Genomic DNA, 26546 nt, shown 5'->3' on the forward strand with positions numbered 1-26546 from the left:
ACTAATAATCCTTGTCTCCCAGCCCACTGCAGCATTGCTCCCACGCAGTAACACAGACTCCACCACGTCGGCATGTCCATGGTGCCTGTGGAAAGTACATCTTTAGGTAGAGCATATGGTCTACAATCCCAGAAATCCAGGTTTCGGGGGAACTCTTGAGTCAAATCGGAGGGAATTCACAGCTCTAGGAGTCTGACATTTTGGCCCTTTAGAAAAATCTCACACTAGATCTTACAAAACTGGCAGTATTCACAGGAGCATAAATTAGGACTTCAAAAAGAATTCCTCCAAGAAGTAAACCACAGCCTTTGATTAAACCAAGGCTTCATCCTGCAATAGCAAAAAAACAGAAACTAGGACCACATTGCCTCATCTCTAATGTAAAACAAGAAGAGATTTGGAAACATCTACAGGCAGGATTTTGCTTCGCAGAAGGAAATCCAAGATGGTGGCTGGAAAGTGAAAGTGACAAATTCCTGCTTCTGGTGTTTTATTTCTGCTGAACCCAATGAGGTTGTTTAACTAGCCTGACCTTTGCATAAAGTGAACTCCTGCACCCGCACAGCCTCCTCTTTTCTGGATCAGTAACACAGATATCTTGAGAAACAGTCTTCATTTCAGTTTCCCTAGAAGGATAGTAAGAATATGGAGTGATAAAGCAAAATTTTTCTTCTTAAACATAGAAGTAGTCTCCAATTTATTCAAAATTTTTTTTTTTCACTTACTGATAGGAAAACTGTATACCTTTTTCAGATCTGTGTGTTTGGTTGGTTGGTTCTTTTTAACTTCCCAAGGAAGTAGAACTGTCTCCCCTCCCACACGACCCTGCAAATGAATGCAAGGTAGTTACTCCACGAGGCTCATTTGGGAAGGAGGGCTGTTTGGTTTTTAAGCCATTAAGGTGGTCATTCCTTCTATGGTGCTAAGCCTTCTTCCCTTCTGAAGATTATTCCTCATTGGCACCTCTCTTCTCTCAGAGATCTATTCTGTTTGGTCTCTTCTTACACTTTTTTCACTTTGCAATGTGGCACATCACATAACAGCTTAATCATAGAGCAGAAATGCTTCTAGCACCTGGTGGGCTGCTCCCTTCTCAGCCAGCATTTCAGCTTCACTTGGTTTGTGATCAGTAGTCATTGACTCCCTTCCACAGAGATGAACCCTCTTTTGTTCCTTCTGTCCTGTGTTCCCTTTTCTAATCCTTCTCTGTGCCAAAAAAGTTACTTTGGAAGGTATTTGGAAGCTCTGTGATTTCAACATTCTTAAAGGTGTCAGGCTAGGACTCTCCCCAAAAATAGCAATAGCTAAGTTAGCTAGCTATCGTGTTTTAAATGTTTGTTATATTTTTTAAGAGGTTTTTCCTTTCTTCTGAAATGTGCCAGAAACATGGTGTTTCTGTTCTGTATAGTGGTTGGCCTTACTTTTATTTTCCTGTTTTTAGAGGAAAGTGGTTTAGGAAAACAGAGAAGAGGCAGAGCAAATATTAAGCATAAATCAAGGACAATTTCTTTGTTCTTCCCTCAAAAAAATGTCTCATTTGTTTCAGGCTTCATCCTAAGTTATCAAACAAAGTCCAGCTCCAGCTGGGCAACAGATATATCTCAAAGTGTGACAGCCTGCTCAGCTTTGTGGGACTTTATCTTTTACTTAGACACTAAGAGGCTAGTGGTTGCTCTATGCCTGCAAGCAGCTGCATACAGATGGCAATGCACTGAATTCACCCATGAGAGTTTGAACGGCAAAGCATAATGTAAACCCATTTGGGATTTTAACTGCTTTTTTTTTTTTTAATTCCTTCTAATTTTCACTCATTCTGGGAAATTTTTGCCCTTCATGAGCCTCAGAAGTCAAATCAGGCAAGTGGAGTACCACTTATTTTTCAACTCCAAGTGACGAAGGGTGGAGAAAGGATTTGTCATCGCACTAAGTTCTGGGAAGGGCTTTGGTCCCAAAGTTTTCACTGTAGTCAGTGGAGAGAGATGGCAACTCCCAGCTCAAATTGCAGGTATGTGAAAGCACTCTTTGGAAAAGCTCTTTTCTCTCTCCATGACTTTGGAAAGAACCCAGATAATGAAGACATATAGGTAGATAACAGCTGTAGAAAAGGTCTCTTTTTTTCAAATTTTCCTCTTTTTATCAGTCCTTGTTGTATGCAGGAAAAAGCTCACACACACACATACGCGCACGCACACACACACACTCTCACACACACACACTCTCTCACTGTCCTTACTGCACAGACAACAGGAATCGTGTCCCACAAAACACAAAAGACATCTGTAAGACCTGGAGTCAGGTCAGGAGTTAAACGTACTACAATTGCATATATATTTTCATGTTTTACACAGCAAATAAATAAATGCTTGCACAGCATCAGGTACATACCTCAGCTTTGCATTCATGTTACCATAGAGTTTTTAGAATAAACTTGTGTCCTTGTACACCAGCTATATGCATGCCAGGAAAACTGTGACTCAGTTTAGTTTGGTGCAACTTACAATGAACATGTGTTTTGGGAACTATTAGAGGAGGAAGAGAGACTTATATTCCAGGCTAACGCTGGGATTATGTGTCATCTAACTTGGCAGGTCTGGGGCATTAACTGACATCGTATATCAGGTTAGGTTAATAATCTACGACTTGGTTCTGCTTGAGCAGATCTGTGTGCCCAGACTAGAGATCAGTGACAAACCCGGAGTCTCAGGGGGAAAGGATTAGTTGCTCTGTCATCAGCAGGATGGCACAGACCTGATGCCTGGATCTGCTGTGAATCACAAGCTGCGTCTGGAAAGTAGCAATACAAATCTGTCTCTCCAGGGATGCCCACAGCAACAAAAGCAGGCTTGGATGACAAAATGACAGATACCGGCATTTTGGATGGGATATTAGCAGAGTGGGAGAAAAACGTAAAGGATATAAAAATACCTGCCTGCTTTAACAAGATGCCCCAAGAGACCGGGAAGACTTTCCCTCATTCCAAACAAGTTGGGAATTACCTAGTAGGCAAAATGATCAACAAGGGTTCCTTTGCCAAGGTGATGGAGGGACTGCACATTCCCACAGGGGAGAAGGTAAGCTTATGATGAGAGCATAACACACACTTATGAATAGCAAGTAACCTAACACTAATTTATGGCAGAAAATTTCAGACTATTTAATCTGCAAACCACAGTCTACTCAGTGTATTATCCTGTGAACCTTATCCTCATAAATTAACCACATAAGCTGGGTTTATTGCTCATGTATAATCAGTCACATGTGTGAATATGTATTGAGTGCAACTATTTTCACAATTATAAAATAGAGGCAACAAAGATACCTTCCTGCTGAAAGAGAGAAGAATGATGGCATAAAGACAATCTCAAATCTGCTTTCCCTAATAATCCTCATTGAGTAATGTTTACTAATTAGTGTTGTGTATCTGACCTTTAAAACTATGGACAACACTTAGTGAAAAGCTAGACACTCCAATAGCAATAATTTATATGGCACGACACAGATAAACTCTGTTATCTCTAGCTCAGTCAGGCTAAAATAATGTACCACTAGACACAAGTGTGGAAAGGTGAGTTACTATAAAGTGACTTTTTGAATTTTGCTTTTCTTGTGGCTTCAGTAACTTCACTGTCCAACTAGCTCCCCAAACCGCAAAGAGTCTAATCCCAGCCCATAATACCCAGCATCTTGAGTGACTTTTAGATTAAATTGCAGGGGAGCGTGTTAGAAAGTAAATGTGCTACTTTACAGATGCAGTTGAGCATGTAGGGATCTTTTGCACTTCAGAATATTTCATATGTGCATATTTATTAATGTAAAGAGAGGGATGGTTAAGACGGAGTTCAGCCTTTCTGTTTTGGTCTTCAAGAGAAATAAAAACTGTATTCTTCCATCACTAATGTCTCCCTCTGTGATACTGATTATCAACGCTATGTCAAAAACAGCCTCTCCCATGTCAGCTTACTCCCTACCCTTTTGAAAACTAGTCTTGGTTGCAAAGCTTGTTGCTAATTTGCAAATATCCTGCCATTTAGGTAGCCATAAAAGTCATTGACAAGAGGAAAGCCAAACAGGATTCCTATGTTTTAAAAAACATGAAGCGTGAGCCACGGGTACACCAGATGATTAAGCATCCCAATGTTGTTCAGCTATATGAGACCTTGGAGACTGACAACTCCTATTACATGGTGATGGAACTGTGCCTTGGTGGTGACCTCCTGGACAGAATTTGTGACAAAAAGAGGCTGGCAGAATGGGAAGTAAGGAGATACATCTGGCAAATTCTATCTGCAGTAGAGCACCTGCATTGCCAGGGAATTGTTCACCGGTAAGATGTTTCTCCTCTTTCAAACAGTAAGGAAAAAAAGTGTGCAAGAGCACAGGGTGCTCTTCTTCAAAAGAGCATTTCTTTATTTTTCCCTTATAAAAACAGGGATTGCTAAGAAGAATAGGTTCTCTCAGCTCATTTTAATAAAGCATTTTATTCTCAGTAGTGGTTATTACTGTTATAAGCTGTTATGCACTCCTGGGGGAGACAAGTAACAAAGTCCAGGGATAAGAGCTGATGAGCACAACAAATCAATACTTTGCCACAATTATCTCAGAATTAGCTGGTGACAAATGTGTATCTAATTCAAATATTTCAGTGTGGCTAAGCATATAAATATTGGTTTCCTTTGGTTAGCCACAACATGTTGAAATAACCACGTGTCACCCAGGACGGAAAATTGAGGAATCACAGCTCACTACTTGTGAAAAGGACACGTCCTGCAGGTCTGGGTCTGAGACAGGTCACTGATCTTCCATATTGGCTTTTGCATTACAAGGATAGATCATGACTTCAGCTACTGCTAGAGGAATCTCAGCAACCCTTACAAGGAGAGCTGATATTCCCCCCTACTAGAGATCATGGCACATATGCCAAGAGCAGTAGAATAATACTTCCATTGTAGATGGGAGAATAGGCTACAAGCAGTTTTCCCACCATTTTTTTGTTTTACTTAAACAAAAGGATCTGATTCACAGTCAATCAGATCCTTAACTTTAAATGGAGAATGGACTCACCAAGAAAGTCACCAGGACCTAACAAGTAATCCCATTGACTGCATCATTACAGCAACCATGAAACAAATAAGTTGTGAATGTGATGGCTCAACATTTACAAGTACTTTGTGACTTGAAATTCTTGTAACCCAGCATTTCATTATATTGGATTTGTTAATTAATAAGGAATAGACAAGAAAGAAATGGACAGTATGGGACCTAGAGAATTTAAACAAACAAACAAAAAAAACCCACCAGAAAATAAACCCAAGGGGCTTCACCCCGTTAGTCCAGACTGACACTCTTTCCTTGCTGGTTGCCTGATTAATCTATTTTACAGCATTTCCTCGGTGCTCATGATCATAACATATATGTTCTTCCCGTGACAACACTCCTCAATAATTTCTCAAGCTCTCTGCCTTTCTTTTTGTTTGAAAACAACTCTTCACAGTGAGCTGGAGAGTAGCCTGACTTCTTGCCCTACTTCTCTCTTTTCTTGTTGGTCATGTTTTACTGGGAAAGCTTTGCAAGAGAGAAAAATTTTGCTTCACATCCTGAGACTAACCATGTGCAAAATGGCGTGAGCTTCTCTGATGACTTGACCTACTATCAAACTGCCCTAACAAAAGGAAAATTCATCGCTGGCTCTCAAGCATTTTGTCATAGGGTTTATGGAGTTGCATGATCTGGCAGGAGCCAAGCCACCTTGCTTGGTCGTAGTTGTAGGTTCAGTCAGCAGTACCTCAACTCATGACCTGCTGCTGGCTTTGAGATTCAGAGCTGTGGCCTTGACCTCATATGAGAAGCAGATTGGGAAAATCTGGAAGAGTTTCCCTGCTCAGCTCCAGGTGCAGTAATTTCTAACAACTCTCTGCAGAGTTCAAACCAACGAGGATAATTGTGGGTGTATCCTCTTCTGAAAAAAAGACATCAGTGTTCCCAGAAAGATGAGTACAGAAATAGGAAAGTTACCTCACAAATTCTATCTGACTTTCTCATCTAAGCATGGAGCAAAGCTCAACTCTTTACATTCCTTTAACATAAGTAGAGAAGGGTTCCCAAGCTGTCTGTTGGGAACAGCTGCCAATCCACAGGGAGCATCCTGGTAAAATCACACCAGGTATGAGTTCATGAGATGGATAATTGTGTGATAATATTTGGGTCTATGCATGGGGGTCCCTTTATTTTACTAGAGTAGAGGTGTCTGGTCACATTCCCAAGCTCATCACTTAGGAATTTGCTAATTTAATGTACTTTTGCTCAAAAGGGTCTTATGGGCATTCCTGATTTTGAACCCTGTGGATATATTTCAGAAAAACAATATTTTCTATTGTCTTAATAATATACTTGATGAAAAACTCTCCAAATTTGTGACTATTTTTAGTCCAAATTGATATCTCTCAACATAAATTCTACACTGTATTCAGACAGCTTTTTTGTTTCTTGAGGTTTACTTTTCCAATTTAGCATTAAAATCAGCACTGATCCAACAAATCCTTACAGCTTAAATTAAGTTTGAGTCTACATTTCACAGAACAGATAGTAACTTTTCTTGTCCATGCAAGATCACAGTTGATTTTATGTCACAGTTGCAAAAATGGTGCAGAAGACAGAGCATTGACGTGCTTGCCAGTTGTCCCAGCACACAGTATTTTAGTGTGCCAGATATAAGAAGGCTCAGGCACTAGATCTGATTCAACAGGTCCACAAGCTAACACTCATCAACTGAAGTCTGCTCACTATCCCTATGCCTGCTCTGGACATGGCCAAGTGGTGAGGTAATGCTTCTGAGCTTAAAAACCTCAAATAAAGATGTGTAAGCTAAATCACATTGCCTTGCAACTGGGTTGGGCTAGTGCATGCATACAGTCAGCTACCAACTCTTAAATCTGGTGCTTGCTAGGTGACATTTACTTGCTTGTGTGTACAGTTCCTAATTTTTCCTGGCTCTTTTCCACTCTCCTATATAAATATGTCATATATCCCTTTGAATCCCTATTGGACCAAAGACCAGGAGAAACATCACAAGCTGCCCTCTAGGCTCTCTCTCTGAAGTCCCCATGGGAATGAGAAAATGAAAAATCATGGTGTTGCTTAAATTTACAACATTTCTTGGAAAGTTTCCTTTGGAAAAAAAAAAGAACAAGATGTATCTTTGGTGAAAAATAGCTTCTGACACTATGTAAACTTTCATAGTGGCCATTATCAGGTTTTTCAGGCAAGAAAGCACACATTTTTATTAACTGTGTGAGCACTCAGCTCAGCCTATACCACGGCAATTGTAACAATCCAATGTAACATTATTTAATTGTACTGTAGTAAAAGTCATCAGAGTGCACTGTGGAGTGCTAAATCTGATAGAAATGTCAGATTTGCAGTGGCCTGAAACACAGCTAGTTTTAAACTGCAGCATGCACAGGCTTATAACACCTGTAGACTATGAACAAAGTTATCTTAAATCTACCTCCCAGCTTTTGGGTACTGGTTTATTTGCCACTCCAGTAAACATGCTATTCAAATTGAAATGTATTAAAAAGCTATCATTGAAACCATCCCCATCCATTCTCAGCTTGGGGCAGCAGACAGTTTTGAGTGCAATGCTGTCCCATCCAGAGCCACAGAGATAAAAGGAAGCTCCCATAAAATCATCCATCATGATCACCAGGTACACCTCCAGACTTCATGCCCTGCAGAAGCGCAGTGCTGTTCATGCAGCACCAGTCCACCCAGCCCTTCCTCCTTGTTCCCATCCCGCTTTCTGGTTTGTCCTCCTGTGCTTTCTGAGGTCTTTGGTCTCACAAAAGCACTTCTCAACTTCAGAGCAGGTGTGAGGGAAATCCATATCCCTGGAGCTGCTTCTGAAATTTTTATCCCCCCAGCTCCCCTAGAAATTAAGGAAACCTCCAGTGGTATGCGGGAGGCTTTGATGGGAGTCAGGAAAGCATTGCAGGCTCTTGCACTGGCTCCCAGCACCAAAATTACACTGGCTGAGGATTCATCCATGATGCAAAAGATTTCAGCTGCCATTTCAGACACTTCCCAGAGTGGAGCAATATTCTGGCTTTGGGTTTCAATTGATAAATATATAAATATTCCCACAATGAGCAACTAAGTACCTGAGCCAGCTAGCAGAGTTTTTCTTACATCTCTGAATTATGTCCTCCTGGGAGTGGATGGCTGATACTGGTTGACCCTGTTAACATAAACATCACTGCAGAGATGTCTCCACTTTCAGGGTATCTGTCTCCGAACCAGCTTTGGTACACCTTCCCTCTTCTGCAAGCAAGGCAAACCTCACTTTCCAGTTCCCTTCTCATCCTTCATATTTTCCAGGCACAATTTACTCACGAAGAAATCAGAAATGTTCAGCATTGCTCAGTACTTCAAACAAAGCCCAAAAACCTCCAGTCCAATAAGTGCAAATTTTTTACTCAAAAGAAGAAATAAATGCATTTTAAAAAATGTATATACTAACACAACAGATAATTCCTAAAATTAGCAGTCTTTTTGTGTATACTCATAAAATATTCCCTGAAATACAGAAAGCTTCCATTTTCCCAACTGAAAACTTCAGGAAAGAATAAGGATCTTGTTACAATTGTAGGCTGAGACGTGCAGAACTATTGTTATTATTTTAATTAAACTTTGCTAAAAACGATCTGCAAATGGTTAGCTGGGACATCAGGCATCTTAAAGTTTGCTTTCTGTCTTCTCAGGGACCTAAAAATTGAAAATTTTCTTCTTGATGAGAACAACAACATCAAAATCATTGGTAGGTGCACACTATCAGCAAAGCTTGTATTCTGCTTTTGTGTGTGTGTGTGTGTCTTTCAGTGACAATTTCGTTACTATTCAAACAGCATGTTTTATGAGTGAGCTTGTGACTATTCAGTAAACATATTTGAGCTTCTAGAATAAATAAAAGTTATGAAGTATGGTTTAACAGCTTGTTTATCTGAGCTTTAACTGAAATATATTTTTAAGAGAACAAGGAAAACAATTTTGCCTATTATTTTCCCTTGTGTATTTCTGGACAAGCAAGAAACAATTCCAGCTTTTATGTGTAGAAAGCTGTTCCTAGCAGAAGTGATTTGTAGACAAAGAAATAAATCTTCTAGTTGAAATGCAGGTATGAACATATTAGTTTCTGTTTAGTCATTATTTCACGTAGAGACATCATCATTTGGTATGTGTTAAAAACAAACAAGCAAACAAACAAAAAAACACCGCCTTTGGTCACCAACAGAAATCTTACTAAGATTGTGAAGCAAACATTGATAAAAATCAGAGAATTTGCACCAAGCAGTTAACACAGTTCAGAGAAGCAACTAATTTTATACTGTGGAAACCCTACAGAAAAATCTCCACAAGGTATGCTAACACTTAGAGAAGTCACATGTTTAACCCAGTGTTTCCCAAACTTTTAAAAGCTTAGCACCTCTGAGAAAAAAGGGCACCAACTCTTCACCCCTGTTTTATAGCCAGCCAGTCCCTTACAATCACACCTTTCTCTTCCCTCCCCCTTGCACACGTGCACATATACAGAGAAAAAGGCTTAAGTTAGCACATTTTGCCCCACATCTACCACGAGCTAAAGCACACCCAGCTGAGCTGAATGCCGTGGCTCATTAAGCCATGCTAATGTGACTGTGTAGCTTTGTACTAGCATGCAGTCAACAGAGACAAACCAAAACAGTTAAACAAAAATCAACCAAACCAGATCCATGGCTGTGTAACTGCACTGCAGTTCCTCTGCTAATTCACAGCACATTTATTCAAACCCAAATTGGCATCTACAGCTGAGACATCAATAGATGTTACAACTAGCTGCTGGTGTTGTCTTTCTCCTGTCTTCAGATAATTGGTAAAGTGAAAGTAATTTGAGAAGAGACTAAAACTTCTTTGCCTTTGCTTTTGTGACTGTCAGATTTTGGACTGAGCAATACTGCAAAGTTCAGTGGTCTCTCCCAGGAGCTGTTACATACCCAGTGTGGAAGCCCAGCTTATGCTGCTCCAGAACTCCTTGCTCATAGGAAATACGGTCCAAAAGTGGATGTCTGGTCCATGTAAGTAGATCTAAAAATGTACTTATCAAAACACTCTCAGCACTGAATTGTTTAGGCAAGACTGATGTAAATGGGTTCGTGGCTCTCTGCTTTGGGTATCGACGGCAAAAGCAAAGACATATAAATAAACACAAGCATCTTGAAATGTACATCCATTTGCAAAACACTGGAGAAAAAAAATGAAAGATCAATACACATGTTATTCTGGAGAAATCCTGTGTCAAGAGAAGTCAGCAGAAGGTCAGATGTCTGCATATAAGAACCTGTACTGAAAAACCAGAGAAAGAACTTGTATGTACCAACCCCCTCAGGTGAACCATGCCACCCTCTTGTCCTTCTGGCACATAGTTTCAGCTGGTAGCAGAGTAACTTCTGTCAAAATCAGGAACCTTGAAAGCCCTGGGCTGACAAGTGGGCATTTTCTGTTTAAGGCATATTTTGCCAAAAGAAGAAATCTATACAGAAAATTTGAGTTTCAGGGACACACAAACCAAGGATGTGTCTATAGCAGAGCTATGAGACCTTCATCCATATCTTAGCTAGGCCCTTTGTACCAAATTTTGATAAAAAGGTAGAATTATTTCCTTCATAGGTGGCATAAACCTGAATGGAAACCATTTACTTTTTTTATTAAACCTACAGAATATGTCTCCTATAATAAGCAAGAATACAGAAGGTGCCATAAGAAGAGTAAGCTTTCACATAAACTATCTCAGACATTTCAAATGTATTTGCAGTTTGCAGTTCTAGCAACCAAGTTATGGGGGGTTTTACTTTTTTTTTTTCTAGGTGGAGCTGACAAAATGATAGTATATTAAACTGATTTTTGTATCCTTTGATCTTCACGGATCAACTCTCTGTGTCCATGTCACCATTTGTCCAAAGGCAGTTCATATTTTTATATATGTGTGTGTATATATATGTGTATGTGCCAGGGTATCAACCTCTCAGCTGTTTTAACAGTAACTGTATGCCCAGGTCTGAGTGTTCCACCTAGGACACATTTTTAAGCCCATTTCTAGCAAGTATGATTCAGGGCATAGAAGATGAGCATGTGTAATATAAAAACTAAACCAAATCTTTACCTAGAACATTAAGATTAAAAAAATCAGTGGCTGATCAAATGCACCTTCATCCAGAGAAGCTGTGGATGTCCAGTCCTTGGAAGTGTTCAAGGCCAGGCTGGATGGGGCCTTGGGCAACCTGGTCTAGTGAAAGGTGACCCTGACTATGGCAGAAATGTTGGAACTCGATGATCTTTACTGTCCCTTCCAACACAAACCATTCTGCGATTCTGTTCAACACACAGTGCTGCATTTGATTTAAACCACTTCATTCAGGACATGTGCCAAAAGGAAAGGAAAGCCTGGATGTACAGAACTGCTCTGAACTGGAACGTTGCACTTGCCTGTCCAGCTGTGAGAATACAGAGTCTCCTTGGGGCGTTCTCAGCAGCTTTCACCAAACCGGGTGTTCACAGAGGACAAAATGTTTCAGTTTGCTCTGCAGGGTTGCTGGTACCTACATACAGGCATCTGGTTCAGGTGCCTGAAACAGAAGCTTAGTTTTCCTATATGTTCAAAAGAGGAAAAGGATTTATATACATATAGATATATAACGTACATTATTCCTCTCAAGAACTGCTTCTGGCAGACATACTATATATTAGGGTTTTGATCTAACCATGATTCTTATACCTCAGCTTCTTCTAAATTTACTGGGTATGAATGGTACACAGAGTTAAGGATGAAGGGATGCATGCTACCAAATTATTTCTGTATAATTCTGGTTTTCAAGAGTGCTACTCTGAATTTATGTAGGCATAACACAGATTAATCAGGTCTAGAGGATGCTGTCAGCACTTAAATAGGATAATACTGAATTCACATTTCAAATATCTGAATAAGGGCAAAGCAGTAATCTTAGAACCATCTACTAAGCTCAGTCTCTTAATAAACAGCACATAACAGTTCGAGGGCTCTATAAAACTTATGTATGACCCTTGGTGTTTAACGCAGACAGATTCTGCACCTCAGGCATAAAATATATTTACCATTTAGATCAGAATTGTTCACATTATCATAGTGGGAAAGGGAATTCTGATGGACTAATATATTAATTAGAAAGATAAGTTACTTCTATTGTAACAAAATAAGTAGGGGATTACAGATTCGCTGGACTCTAGAATCAAAATAGTGCAGTACAGAAATACTGACTATGCAGCAGAACTGACAAGGAGTCATTAAAACAGGAACCAAAAAGCCATAGTCAGTCAAAAGCACACTCACAAAACCAACCAGATTCAACTGCAATACAGCTAAGGCTCTGGAGAGGCAACAGAAAGCAACCTGTTTGCCTAAACAGTACCTGTTTGCCTGATCATGACATTCATGCAGAAGATATTAACAGTTCTTTGGAGAACTGGAAAGTGATTAGCTTTCATGCACCAGCTATATTGAGGAAACAGCTGTTGTGTTCAAACAAATCCAGACAGCTCCATAGGACAGAGGAGAAGCAGTTTGTTTTAACTAATAAACTTTTAAGTTTAACCATCAGATTCCATCTACAATTAAATACCAAGTGTCCTGTTACTGTTGCTGTTAACTAGCTACAATTGTGTGCAATATTTTAAAACAGATTCTAGGACAGCAGCTCCATCCATTCCCCAAATTCCCATACCTTTAATCTTTCCCCATCTAATAGGCTAATGAAAAGAACTATTGCCATTTTAAGGCAACAGTCATGTATATCATTCGCAATTTAAAGTGCATGGTAGTGTTTGTAGTGTTACAAAGAAAAACATTTTTAACTTTGTAATGGCATTATGCATCCCTTTGTATTGCATGTTACTCCCTCTCATCAGAGAGTATTCAGGGAGCCTTCTCTCTCTCCAACTTCAGCTACATTTAATCCATATGCTACTATGTATTATAGAACAAAAATACTTGTAACTTCAGTCAACTCAGTGCCATTTCCTTGTAGCATTGTTTGTATGTCTGGGGTTTTTTACTCAAAGGATTCATCCAAAAGTTTTGAAAAGCTTTACTTTCAAGGACTAGATTTATCAGAAGGTTTGGTAAAGCGAGAAGAGATTGATCTTCCCTAAATTTATCCATTTAAAAACTAGGCATTGGGTTATACCAGGTAGTTAGTGTTGTATTAGTCAGTGCACGGAGGCACTTAACTGTAGCCTAAAACAACTGTATAATAATGCTATGATGAATGTCTCTTGGAAAGGTCTGTCTCTTTCCACTGATAACTATTGATACCTAGGGTTTAGATGGTTAAAGTGAGACAAGATTAATAAAAGTCAAGATTAATAAAAAGCATTTATCCACAGGTCAGTGGTTTAAATGTAATCCAGTGTAACATTTTGAAAAAGATGACACCATCTTCTCTTGTTTTTCAATGGTGCCATCATCTTATCATGGTTTTTCAACTGTTTGAAAACATTAATAGAAGATTGCAGTTGAGCACACCACAGACTTGTCTTACAGATAACATTGTTGCCATCTCCACTAATGTACCAATCAGGTCAATTAAATTAGAATTGCCTGAATTCCTAAAATGACTGTCTCTGCTGAGTTGTGTAGAGACATGGTAAAGGATGGTTGAAAGGAGCTCTGAGCCATCTGGTCTAGTGAAAGGTGTCCCTGCCCACAGCAGAGGGGTTGGAACTAGATGATCTTTAAGCTCCCTTCCAACCAGGCCGTTGTATGGTTCATTCTACGATGAAGAACAGTGTTGTTGTGGTTGTGTGGTTCAGCTGGAGAAAGGAAATACCATGGAGAGTGTTCAAGGAAACCTCCCTTTTCACAAACTCAGGACAGCTAAGCAAGTTTTCCAAATGTTGGTACTTCCCCAAACTGAATGGCAAACCTTCACAAATTCTGCTGATTGGTGCTAGCAGACTGTTAATCTTCCGTAAGAGTTAAAGTTTTAAGTCTTTAGCCAACAGCAAGCTGTTACCACACGAATGCCTTCTAGGCATAAGTCACACCTAATTTAGCAATCTGAGCAAAGCAAGAAGAACTGAATTACTATTTGGAACAAGATCTATTGCATCAGTCCCAGTTCCGTGTTGTCACTCAGCCTTCAAACCAAAGTGCTTTATTCTGATGGGCTGGGTATATTACACTGTCACTCCAATTAGCTTATTTTTAAAATAAACAGCAGGTTTCCACTTTCAACACTGCAGGCTTTCCAGTCACTCACTGTACACTCCATTTCATATGCAGTTCCCACAACATTCTTTTCAAGATAAAATGGCATTTACACAAAGAAAAAAGGCATAAGATGTGTATTCAGTACAAATTGCTGCTTAGAGGTAATTTGTAACCTCATTCTTGATGCTGAAGGCAAATCTCTGAAAACTGACTCATAAGTGTGTGGAATTTTTAAATAAATATTTATTAGCATTATATGGAGCTCTGATGCTTGTTTTTGTCTTTGACAGAGGCGTAAGCATGTTTGCTATGCTAACCGGCACATTACCCTTCACTGTGGAACCTTTTAATATCAAGCAACTACATCAAAAGATATTAATTGGAGAAATCAGCCCTATTCCGTCAGATATCTCCCCTGGTAAAGCACTTCAATTTTTATAAAGTATACCGATGTAAAGATGTTCTAACCCATGCAATAAAGTGAATTTAACAATAATGCAATCTTCTGGAAAACATGAGATACTTTTTGCAGTTACTTTGCTTGCATTTAGAAATAACTTTTTTGAGCCTAAGACAATATCACTTTATCTCAGGCTAGTAGGTAAATAACATTGTTGTATCTTCAAAAGACCATTATTCTTGGGTTTTATTTACAGGGGGAATAAAATGTACATTGCTTTTACATAAGTGGAGCCGTTGTGCAGTAAATGAGAACACTGTCATGTTTAGTATGTCCCATGCAATGTGTCATAGTCAGGCATTCTTTCCTGTTTTTCTCAGAAATAAGTTATCAAAGCCTTAAATGTTTTTTTCCTGAAGACCTTATCTTTTGGCTACTGACAGAGCCCAGGACATTGAGATTATTAAAGAAATGGGAGGGTTATTTTTGTGAAGAGTCTGTTCATATTTTTCATGAGAAAGAACTGAAATACAACATTTTCCAATGAATTTTACTGACAATCGTTAATGAGATACAGTCAATGGAGTCTTTTGGGACAACTGGGAAAGACAGTTCTCAAAAGTTCTATCCTGAATTACAACCCATGGCTCTAAACCCTAGAAGTCACATTGGTGTGTATGCACTCTCATTTAGCAATCCAAAATTTATTTCCTCAAAGCTCAAAATTTTGCTGCTTTACAATGATTCCTATACACCTCTGGCTTTAATCCTTATTTTCTCTCCACCTGGAGCAGCATCTCCTCTGTCGACCATCACAAGCTTAGGCACCTTCTCACAGCTGTTATCGTACAGCTTCGCTGACCAAGTCAAAAAGCAGAGCAGAACAAGATATGTTTAGCACAGCTATCTACCAGCAAGAGTTCAGATCTCCCCATCATTTTGAACAGCATTGCTATGAAGTTAGGCAAGAATGAGCCTAGGAACCAAGATTAGCTTCAGTGGCTGCCTGCAGCCAAGCACTGGGGAGCAGCGGACAGTTCCAGACTAAGCTAGTTGGATCTAGTCTGGAGTACAATATTAAGATAATGTGATGATTCAATTTCTTTCTCTCCCCTAGTAAGTGGTATGAGGATATCTACCATAGCTGTCAAGAATGTTTGTACATTAGTCTCTCATTTTCTTTCTCTGGAGATCGGTTGCCAGATAGCAGCTTGATTCTTGTACAATCCCTCCACAGCTGCAATTATTATATTTCTAATTTTTCTTATTTATGTTATTGTTATAGCTTCTACTAATAAATGCATTATCTCTACTTTTCTACAAAGCCCACACAGTTGGTGGAAGATTGTGGATAACTCCATTGTTCTCTTGCCCATTGAGAATTTAGTGAGAGGGCAGTAGTGAACTAGCTCTGCCTACTTTAGATCTAAGTTCTTCCAATGGAGATTACAAGTGAAAGGAGCAGTATGTTCCCAGTTTAATGCTCACTCGCCATTTTGTTCAGTTCAAAACATCCCCAAGGAATATAGAAGAATTCAGTAAAGTTTTCCCAAGAAGAAAAAAAGGAGAGGGACTTTACGCAGTGTTGGAGCTGAATGATTGACATATAGGAATGTTTGAGCTTTCTCTGTCCCAACTCCAGGAAGCCAAAGCATAACACATCAGCTGAGCACAGGGGTTCATCTCCTTCCCTTGTTACAGAGAGTTTTATCAATACAATTGGCTTCTTTGTGTGAGGAAAAGAGCTCCTGGGTTAAATAACTTCAGCTGGCACTGAAATGCCCCTTCCCAAAGCCTTCATCAAATACTGACTGAGCACAATACTGAGATTGCTACTGATGCCATAGGCTGCATTCACTGGGGTAAATCAAGAAAATTAGGAAATGAGGTCCAGTACTGTATCTACAGCAGCATCTATAGGTCTCTAGCATGCATCCTGGCATGGTTTGGCTCCTGCCGCCCACCCTGTTCAGGTGACCTTGGGGGGACAGAGTAACTATATGGGACCACGGCAGACTCAGAGTAAAGCCCTAGAGACTGAATTTTATCTGAAGCTCTACAACGTGGAGAAGCAGGGCAAGTGCCACACTTCTGAAACAGAAAAAATATGTGCTGGTCTGATAATCAACTGTTACTAGTAAACAGACCATTGCATCATAATATTGCACAGGAGCTGTACACTTCATGCAGTCCTTACTTGAGCCTGACCCTGCTAAGAGACCTGAAGTCAAAGAAGCAATAAAAGACAAATGGTTGAATGAAGGTTTCACCAAGAAAATACTAAACACTGCTCCCTATGAGAACAGGTAACCATTTTGATATCTATCTTCTAGCTTGGGATTTCAGGACTGGGGATTTGGGAGGGAAGTGTGTTTAAGATTTGTTTGTTTGCTTGTTTGTTTTAGGATATTTTTGTTATCTACTATGGGCTGTTCCAAAGTGACAGAATTTTGTTTCAGAAAATGTCACATCAACTTTTCTGACCATGGATAAATTTTGTGTAAGAGGAAACATCCTTATGGAATTGCTTATATCCATTGTATCAGTAATATTTTTCTCAACATACCTCACAGCTGCCACTAATTTCCAGACAGTGTGCTTCTAATCCTTTCCTACAAAACTAGGTCTCACATGCCCACCTGAGGGAACAACATTTTTATATTACACGGAAGTTCCTGTTATTCTAATAATTTTTATTCTCATCCATCTTTGTAACTGGCTTTAAATAGCCTCAAATTTTTCTTAGTAAGGCACTTTATGGTTTTATGGTTTTAAGATTAGGAGGCTCAGAATCCAAGACTGACATATTTCTACAGTGCCTTTACTAGACTTCACTACTCACAGAAGCCTGTGAGTAAAGCAATTATCATTGTAACAAAACAGGTTTTATTTCACAATCTGATTTGTATAAAAATTAAAATCCCACTGTACTTTCTTAATTCTTTTTTTTCCTTCAAGATTTTCCTGTCTTTGGCACTCTTCCTGTCTTCTTATGTCCATGCACACACACACTATGTCTCTGCTAATCCATTGCAGGCTACTGTACTGAGAACTGAAATATACACACTTGATTAAAATGAGAAAATTTTTCAGGCTTAATCCTGGTGGGTGTCCTTTCAGAGTAATCAATTAAATCAACAATAGAACTTTTAATGATGCAGTAACAGAGCCTCAGCCCAGAAATGAAGTTAGCATAGCCAGACAAGAGGATCATTGCACAACTGTGTGTCATAGTTTGCCTATACAATCAACTTAGCTTACTCCAGCTACATCACAAGAAGTGTATTGTCCACTTACTGTAAATTCTGACATTGTACCTGGATGCATCATTTGTATTTAAATACTTTTTCCTAATTTTTCAGACTTTGCCCCAGTGACCTGAACTCTGTTGTTTTAAACTACATGACAGAATTTATGGAATTCAGTCCTTCAGAAGTTATCAACATTTTAATAAATAACAGACCCTCTCCTGCCATGGCTTCTTATTGTTTGTTGCTGAAGAAACTGCTCAGGTACCAGAAAGACCTCAAAAATGCTCAGGTGAGATATAATGGTCATGAGAGGCATAAAGTGTTCTCTTGATTTTTATGAGGAACAATACAGTAGCCACATAACACATGTAAAAAAGGTACTTGTCCGTGGAATGGGGGAAAAGTCATCAAAAATAGTTGTGAAATTGCAGATTTGAGTGCAGTCTCATGAAAACTGCATTCTGGCATTCTCAGAAGTGATTAATTTATGAGATTTTTTTTTTATTACCAGAGATAAATATACACTTTTTTATGACTAATGAATTTTAAAAGTTACCTGCTAGTTGTAAGGGGATTGAGAATTATTTTGCCTTACATATAAGATTACTTTTCCTTTGGGAAAAGGATCATTAGCATCTTAGTGACCTCGCCATCCCTTCCCTTTCTAACTGGTCTGTGAGGACCTAATCCAAAGCCTGGGGAGTGGGAAACTGTTAAAGCTGTAAAATCTTTTCCCAGTATCTTTTTTTTTTTGTATTTTTAGCACTGTATCTTATGCTCACACCCCAGCTCCAACTCACTTAGGGACATGGAGTGAGATCAGAGGTGACAAAAATTTTAAAAATAAATTCAAAAAATTATGGTAATCACTCATAAGGACACAATTAGTCAAAAAGGCTGTAAGCTTTTCTTTTACAACCATCTCCACTAAGGGGTTCACAGCTCAGCCATAAAAATTTTGCTTCAGGCAGAAACTGGGCAGACAGGAAGCCAAATTCCAGCTTCTAACACAGAAGTGCAATGGGAAAAGTTTCAGCTACAAAACAACACACATCAGCGATTAGCCTCCCATTCAAAACCTTTGCCCTGGAGAAGCTGTATTTTGAGAAGGTCCAGTTGACTCCTCTAGAAATTATTCAGATGAGCTTGAGCAGATCCAGATCTCCATCCCACCACACAACCCCGACGTCACAACAGTCTGTGCAGTGTCTGCAGGCAGAACCATTACTCAAAAATATGAGTTGGGGCGTGTGTGTGTGTATGACCAGGGAGAGGAGGCTTTTCTTCACATATGTGAGTTTTTTCATATTACAGTTTTAAGTAGGATCTGCTAAATCATAAGTGACTCAAAAAGACCCATATTGTGAAGGCTATTGACCAGCTTTCTTATATGTCTGGATATCAAGCTGATTTACAGCCAGCAGAGATCTGGCCTTCAAGGCAAGTGGTAGTGTTTCATGTCCTGTATGACCTCTTTCAGCATCCTAACCGGCTGGAAGAGGGAAGTGATCTTGAAGATAAAGTTGTAAGCTGATTAAGAGTCTGTGTTACTTCTTGCCACTCCTGGCATCCAAAATGCCCTCCTAAGGCAGAGAGTCAAGCTGAATTCAAGCACAGGCACCAAAAATAGCTCTAATTGTAAGTTATTAATACTACTGATTATATAGTAAATATACTTGCCAGGTAGGGTGCAAAAGAGGGGAAGTTTAACCAAGGAATGACAGACATTTTCTTCCTCTGTGTTGATATTTTCCAGTCAAAGTTTTAAATCCAAAACAATACTGACCCAAAACAACCTGACTAGCTCCCAGCTCAAAACAGTGGTGACTTTCACAGAATCATGGGATCACAGACTGGCTGAGGTTGGTAGGGATCTCTGGAGGCCATCTGACCCAACCCTCCTACTCAAGCAGGGCCACCTAGAGACGGTTGCCCAGGACCTTGTTCAGACAGCTATTATCTCCCAGGATGAACACTCCACAGCATTCCCGGGAAACCTGTGACAGTGCTTGGTCACCCTCAAAGTGAAAAAGAATTTCTTGATATTTACAGGGAACATCTTGTGTTTCAGTTTTTGCCCATTTCCTCTGGTCCTGTCACTTGCAACCACTGAAAAGAGCCTGGTTCCTTCCTCTTTGCACCCTCCCTTCAGATATTTGTATATATTGATGAGATATCTCTGAGTCTCCAGGCTGAAGAGCTCCAGCTTTCTTAGCCTTACCTCATAGGAGAGACATTCCAGTTGCTTAATCTTTTCTGTGGCCCTTTACTTGAGTCTCTCCAATACATCCATGTCTCTCTTGTCCTGAGGAATCCAGACCTAGGACGCAGTACTCCTAGTGTGGCCTCACCAATGCTGAGCAGAGGGGCAGCATCACTTCCCTTGACCTGCTGGCAACACTCCTGATGCAGCCCAGGGTACCACCAGCCTTCTCTGCAGCAGGGACACATTGCTGGCTCGTGGTCAACTTAGTGTTCACCAGGACCTCCAAACTGATTTCCAGCTAAGTGGCCCCAGCATATTCTGTTGCCTGGGGTTGTTCTCTTCCAGGACCAGGACTTGCAGTTCCCCTTGTTGAACTAAACCTAGCAGGACACATCTAGCATGTAAACTGCAAGTCTGTTCAACTGTATCATATCACAACTCCCCATTTCTACAGCTTCCCTATCTCCCTTTCCGCATAGCTCCCAGCTGTGTAGTTCTTTCTTCTGCGCCACAAAAAAATGCTGATGTACAAATCTTCACATGTTCAATGTGAGGAGTTCTTAAATTTGCAGACAGAATCTCCCTTTAATGGTTTCACAGGGAAATGACTCACTTTTATGGTAGCATCTTTGCTGAGAACTTGAAATATAGGCACAACCTAGATGCCTAAATTTGGCAGAGTGGTTTCTACCACAAGTAATATCTTCCAATATCTGTTCCTAAGACATAGGAATTAGGAAATTAGAACAGGCCAATTCATACCATCTTTTTCCATGTCATTAAAAGTTTGTTTCCTTGTATTTGTCAGCACAAAGTTTGTAAATGCTACCTTTAAACTCATAAACACAAAGCCTGCTAGTAGTACAATTGAGGTCATTCTGTTATCAATGTTTGTAAACTCAGTTGTTGCCCCAGATAACCACTCTACATCATTTGTTTCTTATTTTTGTCTCTCTACTCCCTCTTACATTCTTCTCTGTTATGAAAATCAGCATTTCTCCCTTGCTAGTAGTTAGGCTGTGCAAATATTTGTAGTTAATAAAGATCACATTTTGATCACTTCTTATTCAAGCCTTTTGCACAATTAACCTCCCCAGGAACTCTTTCAAATCATGACTATCGTTGCTACCACGTTATGCCAGTTTCTCTAACATCCAATAATTTTCATATTCCCCAGCAAGGCTGGGGATTGGGTAAAAACAGGGGAGAAAGAGAGGAAGGTTCGCTAAGAAATCAAGTTGGGCATTCTTACTTAATCAATGCTCTTATTTTTCCAGTGTCCTCTGGCCTGTTCTTCAGCTAAAGCTACTTTATGCACATACTTGCACAATGGCAAAACTTAGCCTTAAGCATATCCAAAGTATATAGGGAAAAGAGAAGAATGCATCTCTTGGATCCCAAGACGGATCCCCACACGGGTGGCATGACGTTTTTGGGCAGAGGCAGAGCCAAGAGCAGCCCCCAGCTCCCTTGGAGACTAGCCCACACTGCTCTGGCACAGTTCTCGGAGTAGGCAACTGGCAGGGGATTATCTTGGGGGAAGGATTCTCTGCTTTGGTCTAAAAGAGGCCGAATTCAACCACCTCTTTGGCAGGCTGTAACACACTTCCCCGACCACCCGGCCACAGAGTTGAAACTGAGGAAGAATCATGAAGATTGTTAACTGAGTGTGAGGGGGAAATTTCCCACTTTTTATTCTTCTTATTGAGAGCCTGATGTTACTGGAGCTTAATTACAACAGCATGGGCATTTGATATTTGTATTACAAATTATGCCAAGGATATTTCAAAATGCATAGATAGATGTTCTCTCTATTCTGTATAAAGCCAACTATTTGCTATTTATTACTAGCAGTGTGTGATCCGTCTTTAAATCACATAATTTCCTTTCAGCTCTCCAGATCTTGCAAATCTATGCATCTGCTTTAACTTTAAGGATGTGAGTAGTTTCACTGAGCTCAACAAGACAACTTGTGTGTATAAAATTAAAGCAAAAAAATTAGCATTTACATCTAAATGAGTTCAAATTGAAATCTAAATTTTGGAAATAGATAAGTAACGACTAACAGTCACAAGTAAAATGAAGTAACCTGAAAACAAATTGTCATTCATTTATATTATTTCTGTCTAGGACCACAAAGACTATTGTGTATTCCCGTCTGTGTATGAAAAGATGTATTTACAGAGAGCTAATATTTATAAAGGAGCAAATTTATGGTAAAAGAATACTCCAATATTTTTGAGCAAATTAGAAACCTCCTCTCCCCTCAGTGAATTGTAGAGAAAGTTGGTATCTGGCTTTTCTGAATATTCTGTCCAAAAAGAACCAAACATATCAGATATCAACACAAATGGAAAAGTAATTGCATTCATAACAATGCTTATGAATAACAAGCAATAAAAAATTCCACCAACAAAATCAGCCCAAAACATTGTTTGGAATTCAAATGCGTTTTCACAAACCACTGCATTAAACTCATTCCAGGCAGCTGAATATGCTATGATTTTTCACACAATACCAAGAAACATACAATTTCCTGGGGAAAAATTTTCAGCACAACTTCCAATCTACAACTGAAAAAAAAGTTTGTGGAAATTACTTTTCATTTACAAAATCCCTGTGTTTGATAAACCAGTGTGAGTCATTGTATTTGCAACATCTCCTTGTATACTTAACATTTGTACATTCAAATAATAGTTCTAGTGGATGCAAACAGATGTGTCTCATTTTTTTGTGTGGAATTAGAGAAGTCTGCTGAAAGCTTCACTCTGAAAAAAGCGTAAGATCCTTTCCATGTTCAAATTTGAGCCATAAGTCACTGGATAAACTTAAAACACAGCCAGTCCTTTTATGCATCGTAATTTCTCCAAGCAATGTATTTACATTTTATGTGTTCTGTTGTAGAAGAGGGAACCTTAATGATCACAATTTGCCATCCAGAACTTTATAGCTAGCCCTTGCACAAAATAGCATTTCTGCCAAAAACTTCCTGCCCAGGTGCTTAACCAATTAGCTCTTAAGAGGTCTGGCAGTAAAACCAGTCATGGCAAGTTTTCTGATATACTGTATATAAGGTGACAGCTTGCAAAATGTAAGATGAAAATTTGGTTTCTTAACTAGCACTGTGTAAAATCCTGGGAGACTATTTGATTGCATAGCCTGAAATACTTATGACATCTCAAATTCACAATTGATCTAGTGTGGGTTTAACAATATGTTGTCAACTTAAACATATTGTGTTTCTTTTAATAAATACTTCTACAATGATCTCCTTAATTGTGATTGGGTGCTGCAAATATGTAGGAAGGATGGGGTGACCCCAGAAGTTTGAGGTTTGGGGCCCTTCAAATTTTTCCAAGTATTTTTGCTAACTCACAAAATACATGTAAGCTATCAAAAGTGCCTTTTCTCCACAAATTACATCCACTCTTTATAACAGCATGTTAGATTAAAAACATATTTTTCACAAGGGGAGTACTTTTCAATGCAAAGAATAGAAGAAAACTATGGAAGATAAACATACTATAGTAAAACAAATTACTTTTCTAATTCTGGAAACAAAAAATTTGTATTATGGTGGTGAAAAGATTGAAATTCACTACCGATAGTTCTTGAAGTGGTAGCATAATGCTAAAGTGAGTCTGTCAAAGATGATATGGAGAGCAGCATAAAAAAGCTTGATATTGAACTGGAATATCTATGTGGATAGTTGTCTTGGTTTCAGAACCTACATTAGAGCACGGTGCTAATAACACCAAGATTGTGTGTCTGATCCCCATATGGGCAACTCACTTAAGCACTGGACTTGATTGTCCTTGTGTGTCCCTTCCAACTCAGAATATTCTATGACTCTATATTTCAGAAATGTCATTTTCAGGAGTGCCAGGCTTGAGAGAATATGGTCTATGACAGAAGCAGTGCACGGCACAATCATCACAGCAATTAGTTCTGTAGGAAGGGATTTATTTCACTGTGCAGCCCTTGCATTTTCACAAGATTTTGATACCTGAAACTTGGTTTGTATGAGGCTGCCACAGTGAGGACCCTGAAAACTTGGATCATGGGACAGGTAAGTGACTTACGTATGAGAACATATCCCCATGTGCATAGAGGATGCTTGTAGGAGTGAGGATAACACCACTGCAGCAAGGAGTGGGTCCTGGAGCCCATTTTCTTGCTGGGATGAACAGTCCTGTTACCACAGCTCCATGGAGGTCGTCCTGCTGCCATTCCACTGCAAAACCTTCCCAGGTCTGGTCTACTCTTGTGCTGACTACTTGCCCTCACAGCAAACAGCAAGAGTCCCACGACAATCTTCCTCCTGGATCAGGAGTGGTTCACAGCATCCTGTAATGTTTTTGTTTTGCAGCACGAGCTCTGTGATACCTTGGTCTCCTTTACACATCTGTTAGCAGACTCCGTGAGCCACAAGCCATAACCCATAAGGAAGTGCTATGGGCTCTCCAAAGATAACATTCTGGTTTCCAGTGGATTTTCATGAAAACTTTCTCCCTGTGGTCTGTGTGGTAAAAGGATGGGTCCAACAGCCTATGTACAACTGAGTTTCAGAAAGAACCTCTGGCATGAGGTCTGCTCAGATGAAATGTCGATGTGTGTAACTAAGGCTTGTGTAAAAACAAGATTTCCCATTGTACATGCTATACTGTGGGGTTTTTTAAAGTTTAAGGAGCTTTTTTGTCCCTTACTAATCAAACGGTGTCTGATCATTTTACAGAGGGAAAATGAAATAGAAAAACACAGTATTAATCCTGATAAACAGTTGAATAAGAAGTCAGAAATTAAGATTTTCCAGAAGGCTGAAATGGACTCTCTGGAAAACCTCAGGAATTACGGCAATAAGGCATTTCCTTCTTTACTAACCCTGGCAATGCCAGATGTTATTCAAGAAGATGAGATTGCAATTACATTGGAAAACCAAGAAAATTTGTCAAAAGGTATGTTCTGAAATAAGTCTCGCCCTCTTAGTCCGAAATAGTAAAAGGGTATTTGTCTAAGGAAAAAAAGGGAACACAATTCCTGAAAATGCTAGAAATATCTTTGCATTTTGTTTTGAACTTACAAGTATTTTTAGCAATTGTTACCCAGGCTTAAGTCTGGTGATAGATATAATTTTGACTTGGTGAAAAAATTAACAGGTGACACCTAATCCCATTCATACTCAGCAATTACTAATTACAAATAATTGACAATGTTTCATGTCATTGCGTAGGTTATTCTCTCTATGAGTCACCCATAAATGGATAGATTGCCCAGAAAAGTTGTGGATGCACCATCCCTGGAAGTATTCAAGGCCAAGCTGGATGGGCTCTGAGCAGTCTGGTCTAGAGAAAGGTATCCCTGCAGGGGGGTTGGAATGAGATGACCTGTAAGGTCTCTTCCAACCCAAATTTTATATGATTCTTTGATTCTATAGTAGTCACTAAAATTAAGCCAGACAAATTTATGCTGAGATGCTAATCTAAAAGTGACAATTGACTACCTGCAGATCACCATTTGCTTTAAATCATTGGTGCAAAATTTCATTCTATGTCAAGATCCATTTTTATTTATGCCTTTACAAATACTGACTTTATTATGGGATGATTCTGATTTGATATTATGTTATTTTCTTGAAAATATCATTCCAGCAGAAGCTGATCTGATTTGTCCTATATTCTACTTAGTTTCCAAGTTTGCAGGCAAAGTGTCAGTCCGTCTTGGGCCTCCTAAGTCATCAAGCAGCAGTATGCCATGTGAGCCCATTTATAAGCCACTTTTGGACTCTCAGAAGAATCAGAATAATTTTGAAGACTTGACAGAGGCTGGAATAGCATGTCTTCATGAGAAATCACAATCTTCCTTTTCAAACGTCCAAGCAATGACAAGTACAAGCAAAATGCCTACACGGTCCCTGATGGAAAACAGAATTATTACCAGAAGTCCTTTACCTTGTCAGGACATGAGGTTTAAAGACCTTCTAAAGGTGGTAGATGAAAATATTTACATCCCAACACAGAGTCAACTTAATAAAGATGTCACTGACCTCATGATTGACTCTCTGCCGTTGCCACCTTTCCCCAGGCTGCGACAAGCTACCCTGAGAGAAACCCTGCCTAGAAAGATTTCCTTGCTGGGGTCATCACAGGAACATACAAACATCTCCCCTCTGGTTGTAGTCAATGGTTCAAAACCATCAACCTTCCCCATGTCCCAGCAGCAAATGTTTACCATAAGAAGTATGAAGCAGCTTAAAGAAAACCCAACTCATTTTTTCAACAAGAAAACTAAGAAAAACTTTATTCAGCTCAGACACACACCTACAACTACAGATCTAAATCTTCCAGTTTTATGTCCACCATACCAAACCAGGCTGAGGAAGAAAGCTGAGATTCTAAGATTAAATTTCGCATAAATAAA

General features: G+C 39.4%; 1 protein-coding gene across 1 annotated transcript; it reads left to right on the forward strand.

Annotated features, from left to right (window-relative positions):
* Positions 1 to 2819: 2819 nt before the first annotated feature.
* Positions 2820 to 26541, forward strand: LOC113947905 (hormonally up-regulated neu tumor-associated kinase homolog A-like). The gene is made up of 9 exons (XM_027645048.1): positions 2820 to 3071; positions 4032 to 4324; positions 8757 to 8812; positions 9968 to 10106; positions 14563 to 14690; positions 16843 to 16978; positions 18035 to 18212; positions 24865 to 25084; positions 25778 to 26541. Exons 1-9 carry the CDS (start codon positions 2820 to 2822, stop codon positions 26539 to 26541), a joined length of 2166 nt encoding a protein of 721 aa, XP_027500849.1.
* Positions 26542 to 26546: the final 5 nt, after the last annotated feature.

This window comes from Corapipo altera, unplaced genomic scaffold, assembly GCF_003945725.1.
Source record: "Corapipo altera isolate COAL_440 unplaced genomic scaffold, ASM394572v1 2, whole genome shotgun sequence".
Taxonomy (NCBI): Eukaryota; Metazoa; Chordata; class Aves; order Passeriformes; family Pipridae; genus Corapipo; species Corapipo altera.

Bases quoted from the DNA above. Each gene is read 5' to 3' on its own strand.
- LOC113947905 (XM_027645048.1), top strand. From the start codon at position 2,820: ATGCCCACAGCAACAAAAGCAGGCTTGGATGACAAAATGACAGATACC. The intron at 3,072-4,031 runs GTAAGCTTATGA...CCTGCCATTTAG, and splicing joins ACATTCCCACAGGGGAGAAG to GTAGCCATAAAAGTCATTGA. The intron at 8,813-9,967 runs GTAGGTGCACAC...TGTGACTGTCAG, and splicing joins CAACAACATCAAAATCATTG to ATTTTGGACTGAGCAATACT.